The sequence below is a fragment of the Bubalus kerabau genome, chromosome 4 (genome assembly GCF_029407905.1).
Source record: "Bubalus kerabau isolate K-KA32 ecotype Philippines breed swamp buffalo chromosome 4, PCC_UOA_SB_1v2, whole genome shotgun sequence".
NCBI lineage: Eukaryota > Metazoa > Chordata > Mammalia > Artiodactyla > Bovidae > Bubalus > Bubalus kerabau.
The window spans coordinates 109,681,142-109,696,954 of record NC_073627.1 but is presented as its reverse complement, the minus strand read 5'-3'; the positions used below and the strand labels follow the sequence as shown (position 1 = coordinate 109,696,954).

Sequence of the window (15,813 nt, the reverse complement as noted above, 5' to 3'; positions counted from 1 at the left end):
TGTTTTTTTTCTCTTGCCAACATTGCAATTTAACTCCATTCCATTAGTAAGTAGATGCATTTCAAACATGTCCTTAGCACTATTCTAAGGCACAAGATAGGATACAATAAAAACAAATGTTTAAAATTAAATAAAAAAGAAAATAAGATTTCTCTGGCCTTTAAAAAGCTTACAATCCAAAATATGATGAGATGAATTTCATAATGTAAAGCGGAAAGTGATAAATCACACAAGATAGCTTATCTTCAGTTTACTTTCACATAATCAAAAATGAAACTTTTCTTATTTAAAATACTGCTTAACAAATCTGAGGCATCTTAGAATATCTTATTCCTAACATCTCTCACCAATCTAACTCACACAGTTCTTTTATCTAATATGTACCCAAATTTCCAAATGATCAGTTAGTTGGGCAATGTCTGAATTTATATACCAAATACTCTTCGGAAGGATAACAACAGAATGAGTTTGATGATGCCTAAGGAATTTTAACCAGCTACATTTCATATATATTAGGGCCAAATGATGAGGCCCAGTTTCAGTAATTCTTAAAGTTCACCCCTTAGTCTAGGAAAATATGGTTTCCAGAAAGGTGGGGGATGTTTCAGGGGATATATGTGCCTAATTCAGAAAGTTTCTAATATGCCTTAAATGAAGCCTATGAATAAGACTGCCCAAAGTGTTAGGGGTAATGGATAGGGAACTTTGTTTAACTGTTACCTTCAAGAGAAAAGGAAAGTAGAAATTTGATCCTCATACTATATATGTTTTTTAAAATAAAAAGTTATATACTAACTGCATAAATTAAACATCAGGGAATATAGAAAAGCTACATAGTATTTTTAAAGGAAAACCTTAATGGAAACACTAAACTGGGAGATGAGATTACAATGGACATCTAGTTCTAATACTGTTTGGGACTTTAGAATCTGTTCAAACACATCATCATCAAACTGAACAAGCTTAAAAAGAGTATCAATACAAGGAATTAGAAGTATAATATGAATAAACAAAAATGATCTTAACATTACATTTTACTTGAAAATTTAAAGAAAAATTCATTTCTAAACTTACCATCAAGATAAATATCAACCCCTAATTCAGCATCAACCCAAAACATAGAAGCTACAGCACCTGAAAATATATAATAATACTCATCAAATAAAAAACATTTCTTCAAACTAGGAAACAAAATTCTATCCATAATGATTTAATCTGCCCCAATGGAATTAGCAGGCAAATACATATATGAATAAAATATGGGTTTTCAATCTTCTTAAGGGAATATAGAACCATTTATTATTTTATATCCATTTCTTGCCCTCTCTTTTACCTCAATTTATAAAAGAACAGGTATTATTATAGGCAAATACAATATCAAGCTTTTACCAATGCCATAATAATTTATCAATAAATATTATCAAATAATTTGAGCAGAATGGCTGTATGTACATAGGTCTAATTTTTATTTTCTCTCTTCTGAATAAAATAATCATACAGTTCACAAATAATTATCTCCCTAAAGGAAAACAAAGCAAATACAGATAAATCCAAAATCAGTTGTTCAAATTTTTTTGTAAATTTTCAAAAATTTAAGTTTTACATAATAAAAGTATGACAAAATTAATTAAGGTCTTACTAATAAATCCTTACACTACTTATTAGTATGGTATATAAAATTTAGAGACTATTTTGAGGAAAAATAATTTCTAAATAAGAAATTAAAACTTGTTTTTGATAGAAACTGGTTCAGCACCAAACCACACACCCTGATTAGTATGCCACAACACACAAAAAAGAAAACTGACAGCAAAGAAAGAATTTGATTTTTCAAAGCATCAGAGCCCTATTAGTGACAGAGCTGTCGAAAAGAATGAGTATGGGGAAAAACAAGGATAACTGAACTCATTCCAATGTCTAAAGCTGTCCACCTACCCTGACGAGATGTGGTCTCCCAAGCATCACTCTGTGTCAACAATGAAATACCTGTCAACTGTTTACAGTGATTACTCATGCAGGATATAGCAAGGGCCACAAGATCTAATGGTTTCCTGATACCTATTGATTTTTTCCCAAAAACTTAATAGTTTTCCAATTTGACTGAAATAGGATTTGTGAGTAACAGGGGCTGAATCAATGCCTGTCCTTTTCAAGGAAATTACTTTACCATGACAATTATTTAGCTTAGAACCGGAGGGTGTCAGTCTTCTCAACAGGAAACAACTGAATTGCCAATAAAAATTTTCTTCACTTACTTGACTAACAACATGATTTTAATTAATGAAGGAGAAAAAGTAAATCTATTGTGACTATCATTACTTCAAATAATAAGTTATTTTTAAAAGTATTCATTTTTCCACTAAGTAAAATTCCTAACATTGTACACAAATATTTTTTAATTCACTGATTTCTATTCAGATAGCTTATAAGTCCAATAGTTCACATTTGCATAGTATTAATTTGAGCTGTAAGACTATTAGAGCTTTTATTTTAAACCTAATGTGTATCTTTGGTTTAATACTTACCAGAATACACATGAAAGAACTACTTAAAATTTGGATGCAGGTGTTTAACAGGAGAAATAAAAACGAGGGAATGCAGTTAATCAGTGATTCTAAATCCAGGATGATTTTTCTCCTTAGGGACTATTTGGCAATGCCTGGGCAAATTTTTGGTCATCTCAACCATGGGAATGCTGCTGGCATGTAGTAGGTAGAAGCCAGGGACTCTAGTAAACATCATACAGTGCACAAGACAGTCCCCTCTAATAAAGAATTATCCAACCAAAATGTCATTTATACCAAGTTAAGAAACTCTGAGCTAAATTACAGAATCTCCATTCTTCAAAATCTCATAAAACATAAACTAAATAAAAATTTGAAAGTCAAATTTTATCAGCAGCAACCAAATAAACAATCCCCTGCCATAATTTTTGGATGATAGTAAAAATAAGAAATAGAAAGTTCTATGTGATTTATGATAGTTCTTATATCTACCTCAAACCTCAACAAGAGTTATACAGAAATAGTTTACAAAATCCTGTATTTATCATTTTATTCCAAAATTACGAGAAGTAGAACCAAGGGAGAAATAAGCAATACAGGAAAAGGTCAACAAAGAAATTTCAAGAGTAAAATTTTCTGCGTCCACATTTTCAGGGGAGAAGGTCACTTTCCAGGGCTCAAAGCGAAATGGAGAGAGAGGTCTGAAGCTCAAGGATGCCCCTACAAAAGGTATGGGAAATCTGTCCACAAGAAGTTTGAGCTAATACAAGAGCGGAACACTTGGTATTGTGAGAGAGCAGAGCCTAAAATATCACACTGCCCATCTGTCTCTCTCAACCACTTCTTTTCTCTGTTTCCCCATCCCTCAGCAATACCCAGCTTTCAAACCGAGGCCCAAGAGACCAGCAAGTTTAGGTAACATGGGTAGGGTATTTAAAAAATTCATGAACACCACATCTAAGTAGAGAGAGGTTCTCTGAGTCTCCCACATTAAGCATAAACACAGTGAAAAAATTATGCATATGTATTACAGCTTAGGAGAAGCAAAAAGAAGATAAAAGGAGGAAAGGGAAAAAATGAACAAATAAACGGGGAATACCAATGGCAAACAACCTGTTCTGAATGGAAACATAATTGAAGAAACAAAAGAAAATTTCCAAGAGGTTTTTTTAATAATAAGGAAGATAAAAACAATATAATCTTAATTAAAAACAAGTGCTAGGGAATTACCTGGCAGCCCAGTAGTTAAGACTTAGCACTTTCACTGCTAGCCATAACCTAGGTTCAATCCTGGTCAGGGAACTGAGATCCCACAAGCTGCATGGCATGGCCAATAAAAATTTTTTTTAAAGGGCAAAAAGAAACAACTAATTTTTTTTTTTTTTTTAAAGGCAAGAGGTAAAAAAAAAACAAGCTCTAAAGCAAAAAGCAGAATAATATGAAAAGGCAGTTTGGAATGCTAAAGAAATAAACTTAAGGCCAATATACCATTATTTAATGAATTAATTCATTTAAAACATCAACAGACATTGATGGAAACAGAATTACTGACAAAAAGGAAGATTTGAGATGATTACAGTAAATGCAGAGGCAAAAGGCAAACCAAGACAATTAGAAGATAATATATATGGAGAACAAATGAAAATTCAATGTAAGAAAAACTGGTGTCATAAAGAAGAGAACTCAAAAATTTGACAGAAAAATTCTTCATGGTAATGAAGGAAAAATTCCCTAAATGAAGCACTAAACCTACAGACAAAAGAGTATATTGTAATTCCAGGAAAATATGATTATGAATGACCCCGAGATGCATCTTGGCTATATTACTGCATTTAAAAAATAAAGAAAAAAATTTTCAGGCATTTTAAATGAAAAAACAAGTCACTTTCAGGGAGGCAGTTAAAAAATCAGACTTTTCTACAGTAAAATTCATTGCTCCAATATAATAAAATAATGACCACAAAGTTCGAAGAAAAGTATTATCTAATGATATTATCTCCTGCTAGCTTGTGGTTCAAGAATGAAAACAACAGGCAGACTCTCAAACATCAAAGGAAACAACACTGAAACTCAACAAATACAGCACTCACAAATCCTTCCAGGTGAAATGAAAAGAAAATATTAGACGAGGAAATTCAGCCAATCAAAATATTAAGAGATCATAGAACAACATTTTCAAAGTTCTGAGGGAAAGAAATTGTGATAGAAAAATTTTATACCTAGCCAAGTCATCCCTCAAATATTAAAAAAAAAAAAAAAAAAAGAAAGAAAGAAAAACATTCTCAAGCAATGAAGTATGCAAGATCTCCAGGAATACAAGACTGAAAGCTTGAAAAGATTACCAGACCATGTGTGCATGCACACTTGTGTGCTAAGTTGATTCAGTTGTGTCTGACTCTTTGTGACTCTATGGAGCCTGCCAGGCTCCTCTGTGCGTGGGATTTTCCAGGCATGAATACTGGAGTGGGTTGTCATGCCCTTCCCCAGGGGATCTTCTCAACCCAGGGATCAAACTGCAGTTTCTTATCTTACCTGCATTGGCAGGCGGTTTCTTTACTACTAGTGCCACCTGGGAAGCCATGATCATGAAGTTCAGTCAATCAAGAGACTGATCAACTCAGAACTCAGAAGTTACTGTGCTGGTAATGACAACTGAAATGGTTTAAACACAGAACTGAACGAAGTATGACAGAATATAAATGTTAGAAACCTTGACAACATAGCAAAGGAAACAATGGACCAAAACCAGATAGGAGAACCTGGAATGTGTTCATTCTCTCATCCTTTATGCCAGACGGTCAATAGATACTAACCTGAAACTTTAAATGTGTAGTTAAAAAAAATAACTTGTCCAATATATGTCCTTTATAATCTTTTATTTTTTTAACTCACATCTCTAGCAGTGAAGAAGTATTTATCTGACATTCAGCAATTCTTTCACTTCTTTCAAGTTCTAAGTTCAAGTGAAAGTATTAAGAATAGCACCCAGAATGTGATCCTATTTTATAAAATTACCTCGGCATATTTACACAGAGAGCAGGCTCTCCCAAACTTACGCATGTGTGAGAATCACATAGGGGGCCTATTGAAACAGATTTCTGGGTCCTGCCCTCAGAGATTCTGATTCCAAAGAGCTGAGATGAAGCCCAAGAATCTGTATTTTTCCAAAGCTCTCAGCTAAGGCTGATGCTGTCATTCAACATACCACAGCAAGTAGCCCTGGCACAGAGAAATCCTGGAATAAAATTTCCCTGTTTGTATTTTACAGTAATGAGACACAGGGCAACATTTTTCTAACTTTCTTCTTTGTATTTTCTTAGGTACTACTGCATTTTTTTTTTAATAATCAATGTTTCATTTTTAACCAAACAATAAAAGTCATTATTCTAAAGAAAGAAGAAACATTCATCTGTTTATACCTACACTCTGTGCAAAAGCTTTCTCTGAGATTTTTATTTAACTTTTACTTCCTCTGAAAAGCCAAACTGTGTTTTAGTAAATTCACCTACTCTCAAAATCACAAGAACTTTTCTCTATACAGTGGCTATAACAAAAGACATTGATATTTTATTTCAAAAAAAGGCACACAGTATATTTCCCTACCTTACCAGACTTAAATTAATATTTAACATCAATGTAATGGTTCAAGTCCTATCATCAGTTAGACCTCTTGAAAATGTATGAAAATGTATGAAAAATCCATGCCTAGTATCAATATAAGGACCAAAAGAGCCCAACTCAATCCTAATTTGAAAACACAGGTACAATGGTATTATGTAATAATTCAAAATAAATAACAATTGATTACAGTGAACCTTCAGTGCACTCCAGTATTCCTTTTAAACAATTATGACCCCTTAGTTCTTTAATATGATTTTATGGTGCAGTGTCATAGACTTAGATGAAAAAATAAATGGGTCAGACTTACAAAACTAAATGTTCTGCAAACTAGGAATAAAATGTTACCTAAACGTTATTTGGGTAAGAAGGAACAGAAACCCATGGTTAGGAACAGGTAGACTTTGTGTAGCTTTCAACAGGGAAGTTTAGATGAAATTCCATTCAGAGTTAAAACTTCATAGATAATCATTACTAATTCCACACTGGAAAAAAGACCCAGTAGGGTTTCCCTGATAGCTCAGTTGGTCAAGAATCTGCCTGCAATGCAGGAGACCCCAGTTCCATTTCTGGATCGCAAAGATCTGCTGGAGAAGGGATAGGCTACCCGCTCCAGTATTCTTCAGCTTCCCTTGTGGCTCAGCTGGTAAAGAATCTGCCTACAATGTGCAAGACCTGGGTTCGATCCCTGGGTTGGGAAGATCCCCTGGAGAAGGGAAAGGCTACCCACTCCAGTACTCTGGCCTAGAGAATTCCATGGACTGTATAGTCCATGGGGTCGCAAAGAGCCAGACATGACTGAGCAATTTTCACTTTCAGGCTTGATTTAACTCCATACCTTATAATAATATTTACAATTAAAATGATTTCAAGCTCAGTAGTAGAAAACCAAATGCTAACAATTAATTTAAGGGAATAAGTATTTCTGGGATTTAACTCCAAAAGTCCTTAAACATATACCTGAAGTAGAATGTCTCCTTTTTTTCTATGTTTTATTAGATTTTTCTGAAAGTTTTAACAACTCTTCTTCCTACCAATAATCCTAAATCAACTGATAGAAATTGAAATGCTATTAACATGTTAAAATTATCAAATACTTTGATCGTCATTCATCTGCCAAAGAAACATGACTCAGTATTTTTTCTCCTTTAAATAAAAAAAAAAAAATTAATCTAGAGTAAAGCTTTAATATTCATTTTATATATTTCTCTAGTATATTTATTTTAAAATGTTTAAGAACTATGTTTTGGTTTTTAATAATGACATTTCTTACCAGGATCTGCTAATCCAGTGGTCTCTAACAGTATGTAATCAAATTTCCCTTTCTTCTTCATCAAATTCTCAATAGCTCTAAGGCCATTGTCCCTGGGGAATAGCAAAACATGACATACAGTTGATTGCCTGAATATTTTAAAGTGATCATCACAAACATTTAAAAATATATTTAGCAACCAGGGATAAACATATCTTTAGGCATGCAAAAATTTACTTCACTCCTAAGCTTCTAACATGTCTATCCAGTTTCACCAGTTTGGGGGAGCAGAGAGGATGGATGCACAAATGCTGACAAGTAACAAGATATTAGATAAAAGTAGAGGGAATTTTAATTTACTGGACTAAAATAAGTCAGAACCTGTTATTTTTATAGCATTATGAAAGAAAAAGATCAATACAGACAATGACAAAATGTATGAATTACAGTAGCTTAACAGAACAGCTAAAGGGATATCTACAATTAAATACCTTTTATTTCTGTTCTGAATAAGGGTGGTAGGCTTTAATTTCCCTTTTTTATTAATAATATTAAAAACACAAGAAAACATTTAATTTTAAGTGGCTAAGAAAACCTGTTGTGCTTTAGCCTTCATAAATACACTTGACTCACAGTCAAAACATCTAAGATAGTAAATGATTTAGAAGAAATTTAATTCACTGGACTATACAAAATCAACAATACAGGTATTAATTTTCATAATTTGCTTAACAAACTTTTGAGTGACGACTATGTGTCATTCCTTTTCTAAGAGCGGTTATATCGGTGAATAAAACATTCACTGTCCTTGAAACAACTATCACTGGTGGAACATGAAGTGAGGTTTTTTCTTTTTTGTGGTCATTTATATTGTTTTTAGAGATTGAAATCTTGGAAATAAGACCAATAACTTATTACATTCAGAACAATCATTTTCAAAACATGAAACGAGACTTTTGTGCACCACAGGGATCATTAATTAAAACTTGATGTCAAAAACAACAAAAATAAAAATAAAATGACTACAGTATTAGAGCTAAGACAATGAGAAACACTTTAAGAAAATGTATCCTAACCTTGGTTCAAATAACTAGATATGCAGACTTATAATGTCTTTTAGTCTTAATTCCCTTATATGTTCAGCAGGCAAAATAATATCCACCTGGAAGATCTATATTGTGAATTAACAAGATTATCAAAAACAACTAACAAATCTCTAAGTACCTAAAATTGAGACATTTCTCCTTAATCCTTAGCATTTAAGGAATAAGATCATTTTAAAAATGAAAAACAAAAGCCTGCTATTTATCTCTTAAAACTGAATTAATGTGAATAATTGAGAAATGTAGAAAGGACTTCGTGAGAAGTCCACAGTGACCACACTGCCATAATGTACCAAATAGTATTAAAATTAATCAATTTCCATCTGTTAGAAAAAGAAAATGCATCCTAATAGGTGTATCTTCTATTTGAAAATACAATGAAGAAGATTATGAAGATTCTGTTAATTTATGTAAGAAAATCAAAGCTGGAAATATAAGCAATAAACATTTATAGAAGCCAACAAGCACCGAGTATATCCATTTCTCACTTTACAGAACAGCAGAGGCAACCGTTTCTAAGTTCCAGCCATTCTTCGTAGAGTTCTCCATCTTGGCTGACAGCTAAGGATTTCTCCACTGCACTTCCTGGTAATTAACAGGAAGCACTCTTTAGATTATGTCCACTCGTCAACCAAAAACAAAGATGAGGATACTCAATAGTACAGCAGATTTCTAAGCAGAAAAATGTATTTCATAATTTGTATTCTTTCATTCTGTTCAGACTATCTCAATATTTTAAACTATACTACTCTAGATTATTTTATTTTTTCTTTCTTTAAGAGGATTTAAGCCCCTAAAGAGACAACTGCAAAATTAATGAAAGTTACCTACTTCCTCTCTAGGCCTCTTACTAGACTGCTCCCATTTCCTAATAAAATAAAAAAAGCTATTTTAAAGGCATTCTTTCTTGTCCATGGCCAATTCTCTAGATAGACCAGTATGTTTATATATTGGTTTTTAACATATGCCTTTCAGTCTCTTGCGTATTTTTTCTTTTCATTCTTTCTCTAAATTGTTTCAGTGTCTACTAGACAGACTGTTCAGCATTCCCTGTATGAGTAATACCCTTAGTTCATTTTAAGGAAGTTTGCTTGGCCAGGGTACCAATGTGCTCAATTAAAAATTAAATTTTAATCAAATACACACATGTTTCTTAGCAATGCTTACTTGAGAAAAAAATAAAGTATATATGAGAGTCTGAGATGTTTGTTATCAAATAAGAATGATTTTAAAAATCTTACTTTTCCTTCAACAAAGAAACATGCCCAAGCCAGGAAAGTTCTAAATATCCATTAAAGCAAATGATAAGGGAAAAAACTAAATAATTTTTCACTGATATATATTTTATGTTTATGTTTTAGTTAGGCAAGGGGTTGCTACAGAACTCAGGGTGTAGAGAACATTTATAAAATGAAAAGGAAAGTATTGTAAATGCTGTAAAGGACAAAGCTGTTAAAAAAAAAAAAAAAAAAGATCCAGAAAGACTGAAGAAAAATAGTAACAAATGATAATAAATGTAATCAGTGTCCAACAGAAGATCAATTCATAAGAAGTTAGAATAAAAATTATGATTTTTATTTTTGTCTGACAGGACTCTTTAGTTTATTGAAATCCTCTTCAGTTTATTAAAACCAGAAATCAAGTTCAACTAACAGCCCTCATCCTTTTCATAAACTTAGTTTCTTTACTAATTTGCAACTGAAAAAAATAAAATTTAAGAAAAATTCAAATGAAGTTATATTTTTTTAGCTAAACGTGAACTTTTATTGAAATTCAGACCTGAGAAGAAAAACTTATAAAAGTAATCAGAGAAGTATGTCTAACACTGCTGTACAAATTTCTTAAAACACAGTTCAGTGAAGACAAAAAACAGAAAATTAAATACACATATTTTCACAGATAAGTGAAGTTGCTTGAGGATGGAGACCACATATTTATTTTCTAAGCCTTCTGTTTTAACTGCTTTGCAGAATAATAAACATTCAATAAGACAGAAGTATTTTCAAATATTTTCAAAACCTGCAATTAAACAATACAGTCAGCACAAAAGGGTCTTCCTAATTGGTACAAAAATCTTCCTGAACGATTTTCTTTCATCTCCTTAGATTTTTACTTCTGGAGTATTTATGTAAAAATTTAATTAATTCTGGTATGAATTTTAAAGTTATACAAAATAAAATTTTATAGAAACAATCTGATTTCAGTATCTCAACTCCATACAAAATAAAATGACATGAAGTGAAGTCGCTCAGTCGTGTCCAACTCTTTGAGACCCAATGGACTATAGCCTACTAGGCTCCTCTGTCCATGGGATTTTCCAGGCAAAAGTACTGGAGTGGATTGCCATTTCCTTCTCCAGGAGATCCTCCCGACCCAGGAATTGAACCCAGGTGTCCCGCATTGTAGACGGACGCTTTACCATCTGAGCAACCAGGGAAGTCAAAACTTGACATAAATTAACCTAATTTTTCCAAAACTATCCATAGCAATGTGTTCACATGATAATACCTTGCATTTTCATTTCTGCATATGGAATATCAATTCACCAGCTGAATTAACTGTTCAATACATTCTTATAGCACAGCATTTATTGAACTTTACTTACCTTCCCCAAATTCATTTAAAATCACTGCTATTCTTTTACTATGTTGCTCTGTCAAAATATAGTTAAGAAGTGTTGTCTTCCCAGCACCTATAAAACACGTTTGTTTTAAACAACAAAAGTCAAAAGACTGATTTTAAATGGACAAAAAAGTTTAGAGAGTCCCAACACTCTTTAAAATTTGCATGTTATTCAAATATTATTTAACGATGGTAATATAAGATTCTAGAGGGAAAGATTAAAGTACCCTTTGAAAACTATTAAAAATGCTTTATGTCTTATAAAATTTTACAAATATTTACAAACACTCCAATAAGGTGGCTTACATAGCTTTCTTATATAGCTTTCTCATACGACAAAAAAAAGAAGTCTTCTATGTAATTTAAACAATTAATGTAAGGTTATCTAAATTTTCTACTAAATAAGGAATTATTGAAATAATGGTTCCTGGGGAATAAAGTAGTCATGCACTTTATAAAACATAAAGTATTTAAATCCCTTTACAGGATGACAGTGTTTCTTAGCCAAGAATAGATAGTTTACTTCCCCAAAATGTACACATAAAGAACTACCTTTTATATTAACCACACACAAATTCAGAATGTCTATATGGATGTTTTTAGTATGCTTAAAGCAATCTATAAAATTAATTTTACACACACACAATGGCGAATGGACCTAGGAAATGTTAACAAAAGACACAATAATCAGTATTAGAAAAGTTCATATAGCTACACTAACTATCCAGTAGGTGGCATAATACACCTAAATACATTCAGCTCAAGCAGAAGGAAAAAACATTGGTCTTGTGAACATCCATAGAAGGGTAAAAAAAATAACCAACCCTAACTGCATATAGACAGTAGTGTAGTCGATTATATAAACATGTAATTTATTTACATATTTTTCTGTTGGTGGGCATATGGGTTGTTTCTAGTGTTTTGCTATTACAGTGTTGCTAAAAAGAACTTGTATACATGCATGCAGGTTGTACACATCTTCTGCAGTAACTTTACAAGATTTCTAGGGTATAATTAGGAGGGATTTACTGAGTAGTAGGATATTAATATCTTCAACCTTTGGGGACCATATTTGTATAAAAGTTGTTGAAGGGATGGAAGGCTTGTGTTCAGAGGGATTTAGGAAGCTCAATATCACTAAAGGTTAATATTCATAATGGAAGTAACAGATCTTAAGGACACAGAGCAATAAGGATATTCTTAAAACCAATCCAAATATGAGACAAGGGTCCTGAGCATGAGCGCTGCACTAAGCTGTGGCAGGGAAAATGGAAAGGATGGGGTGGCCATAGAGGACTTTGTAGAATTACTGCTGCTAAGCTGCTAAGTCACTTCAGTCATGTCCGACTCTGTGCGACCCCATAAACGGCAGCCCACCAGACTTCCCCGCCCCTGGGATTCTCCAGGCAAGAACACTGGAGCGGGTTGCCATTTCCTTCTTCAATGCATGAAAGTGAAAAGTGAAAGTGAGGTCGCTCAGTCGTATCCGACTCTTAGCGACCCCATGGACTGCAGCCCACCAGGCTCCTCCGTCCATGGGAGTTTCCAGGCAAGAGTACTGGAGTGGGGTGCCATCGCCTTCTTCCTGTAGAATTACTAGTGCTTTATAAATAACTATGTGTTTGTGCTCAGTCACATCCAACTCTGTTCATGGACTTTTCCAGGCAAGAATACTGGAGTGGGTTGCCATTTCCTACTCCAGGGGATATTCCTGACCCAGGGATCGAACCTGCATCTCCTTCATTGAGGGTTCTTGACTGCTGAGCCATCTTATCAGGAAGCAAAAGATACTAAGACACAGTTCAAGCACTCAAGTCTGCTATGGACCAGATTTTATACTGAGCCTTAGTGAAACGTGCACAAGACACAACAAACTGTCTCTATCTTCATGAAGTTTAGAAACATTAAGGGAAGCGGGAGAAAGAGGGGGAATTCAGATCAGTAAAGAGGCAACCATGCCACAAGATCATATAGTCAACAGATGTACAAGATGTCATGGAGCACCTAAGAGGGACATCTAGCCAGAGAACTGACAGTAAGAAGAATGTCTTCCTGGGACCAAAACACTTGCTCTTTTTAGAAGTAAAAGTAGTTCACTTGGCTGGGCCACAGTTTATCAGGCTAAAGAGGTTGTCAAGAGCAAGATTATAAACTCATGTCAAGGAATTTGAACTTTAACCCAAATAGAAACTGCTGAAGGGTCTGACAAAATCAGATTGACATATATAAAGATCATTAAGGGTAAAATACAGAGAACACATTAAAAGGCAATATGACTTAACACTAGTTAGGAAGCTTTTATAATATTCCAAATGGTTAGGATCACAGAAGCAACCATCATTCATAACAGGATGCTAACATGAAGTTTTGGACATGCAGAGTTTGACATGTCTATGAAACATGAAAATAGAAATCACCTGGGTATGAAGTTAAAAGAGAGGACAGAGGAGGGATAAAAAAAATTTTTAAGGGGAAGCCAGAAAAGTAGGGGGAAAATCAGAAGTAAAATGTGATAGAAACCAAGGGAACAAAAATGCTCAACAATAAGCAGGGAAACCATCTCCTAGATTCAGCAACTAAGTTGGTTGCGTGAGGCCTCACAACTACGCTTCAGACCATTATCTGCAATGCTCTTCTGATCTACCAGTGAGCAAAATGGGGAAGGCGGGGAAAGCAAGTCTAAACTATATTGTTTCAGAACAAAAATTTGCTCAACTTCACAGTGAAGCTGCATCTGAAAACACTGGGGAAATTCCTTTACAAATAAATAAACTCCTTTATAAAATTAACCCTGAGTAAAAATGAAAATAAACTTAAGTCTGCAAAGCAAAAGAGAGAGAGACCGAGTCATGCCAGTGATTTAATTCCCGTTTTTATGTAAAAGGCCCTCAGGTGCACCAAGTTTATACTTGTCTCTTGGGGTTGCTAAGAGTCGACTCGACTGAGCGACTTCACTTTCACTTTTCACTTTCATGCATTCGAGAAGGAAATGGCAACCCACTCCAGTGTTCTTGCCTGGAGAATCCCGGGGACGCCTGGTGGGCTGCCGTCTATGGGGTCACAGAGAGTCGGACACGACTGAAGCGACTTAGCAGCAGCAGCATCTAGAAATAATACTCTTTTCCCCAGATCATTTCACTTTAAATATTTCATTTCACTTCCTTTCCCTACACTTTTAATATGGTATTTATTCTAGCCCTTCTATTTAACTGTAGTTTTAAAATGATACTTCTTAAACTTTTCCAATAAAGTACTCCTAGTGTAAGCACATAACCCGTCCTTCAGGAAACCACTCTGTTTACAAAGTTATGAATTAAGTGACCCCATGAACTCCCGAAAAGCCCTTAAGTTTGAGAAATATAGTCTCGGAGGGCACAGTAATTTTATTCTTACTCTTTCTCCAACAGTACGTTACAAACAGACATTAAAAAAAAAAAAAGGCTGCGATAAAGAGTATTTTACACGAAAGGCAAGAAGAAACTGGCTGGTGGGGAAGGGAATATACTGAGGAAGGGCCCTTGGGCGTTTTCAGAAAGGACATCTTTAATGGGAACCTACTTATAAAACATGTGTTTCTTGCCCCACTAAGCATAAGAGAAAAGCAAACTGAGACAGGTGACTGGTATTTCCATTTTCAAGTGAGGCAGTGAACTTCAGAAATGCAACTTGTTAGGGGTCACATGCAAAATAAGGGGCGGGTCCGTGCTTCACACTGCAAAGCTAGAACTAGTTTAAAAAATGCGAGGCTAATTTTCAACCTCAGTTGATAAATGTGACCCTAACGCGGAGGGGTCTGAGCATCATTAACCCTTGAGGTGAGAAGAATCCCTTACGGGGAGCAACTGACCCAGCCCCTACCTCAGAGACACTGGCCATCAGCCAGAAGGCCCGGATGCCTAAGGAGAAGAGGCACCATCAGCCCCCAAATCCCAGAACAGCGTTCACTGAACTTTCTGACCGGGATGGTTAGTTACCTAAATACCCAGTGATAATTGTGACTGGGATCTTAGCGCCGGGGCCAGACTTTTCCTCCTCCTCCTTCACCTCTCTTTGCTTCGCCTCAATGGGTACCAATTCAGGACAATCCTCTTCCGCCTGCTCCTCTTCCTCATCCGCAGAGTCAACAGCACGAGACATCTTGCAAACAGCACAGCTCACCTCTCCCTACACTCAGGACCTGGGATCAAGACCCCCACAACCCGCAGCTGCGCACGCAGAACGCGAGGCGCGCGCTTGACGTCATCACTTCGCGACGCGTGGCGCCTCCCGAAACCGCCCCCAGTTACCTGGGCTCGGGCTCAGGACCGCCACGCCTTTTAGACACGCCCCTACGGACGCTGGGCACGCCCCTCGGGCGTGTTCTATTAACGTGGGCGGAATTGTCAGGGCCGTACCTGACATCGTGTCTGTGTGAGACTGCAGCCTTTATAGTAGTTAATGGACGGTCAGTGGCAGGGTTGAGGCCTTGAGACCAGGGCAGTTGGAATCTGAAGAGTAGCCCGTCCTAAACAGCTCCCACAGGGAATAGGCTACATCAACTTGACATTTCTTAGTATCATTAAAAATATTTTTTTAATTCATAGGAGAAAGAATGGGAAGCTATAACAGCACAAAGGTAATTGTAATTTTTCTACCTGAACCAGTGAAACTTTTTTCTATTTTATAATTGCAGGTTTTATGTTTATCCAATTTTTTACTGTGTACGTGCATTACT

The 15,813-nt window shown here is 35.1% G+C and overlaps 1 protein-coding gene across 4 annotated transcripts in view; it reads right to left on the bottom strand.

Annotated features, from left to right (window-relative positions):
- The window catches only part of LOC129650083 (putative COBW domain-containing protein 7), a 46,117-nt gene extending 30,726 nt beyond the window's left edge, over positions 1–15,391 (bottom strand). For 2 of the 4 annotated variants that reach the window (XM_055578248.1, XM_055578249.1), the window contains exons 1-5: positions 15,074–15,379; positions 11,083–11,169; positions 8,966–9,062; positions 7,396–7,487; positions 1,075–1,134 (exon numbers count right to left, since the gene is read on the bottom strand). In XM_055578248.1, the coding sequence (XP_055434223.1) occupies positions 1,075–1,134; positions 7,396–7,487; positions 8,966–9,062; positions 11,083–11,169; positions 15,074–15,236 (499 nt within the window). In that variant the 5' untranslated portion in view covers positions 15,237–15,379. Of the gene's footprint in view, positions 1–1,074; positions 1,135–7,395; positions 7,488–8,965; positions 9,063–11,082; positions 11,170–15,073 lie in introns of all 4 variants that reach the window. The other 2 variants (XM_055578250.1, XM_055578251.1) reach the window with 2 other exon arrangements.
- Positions 15,392–15,813: the final 422 nt, after the last annotated feature.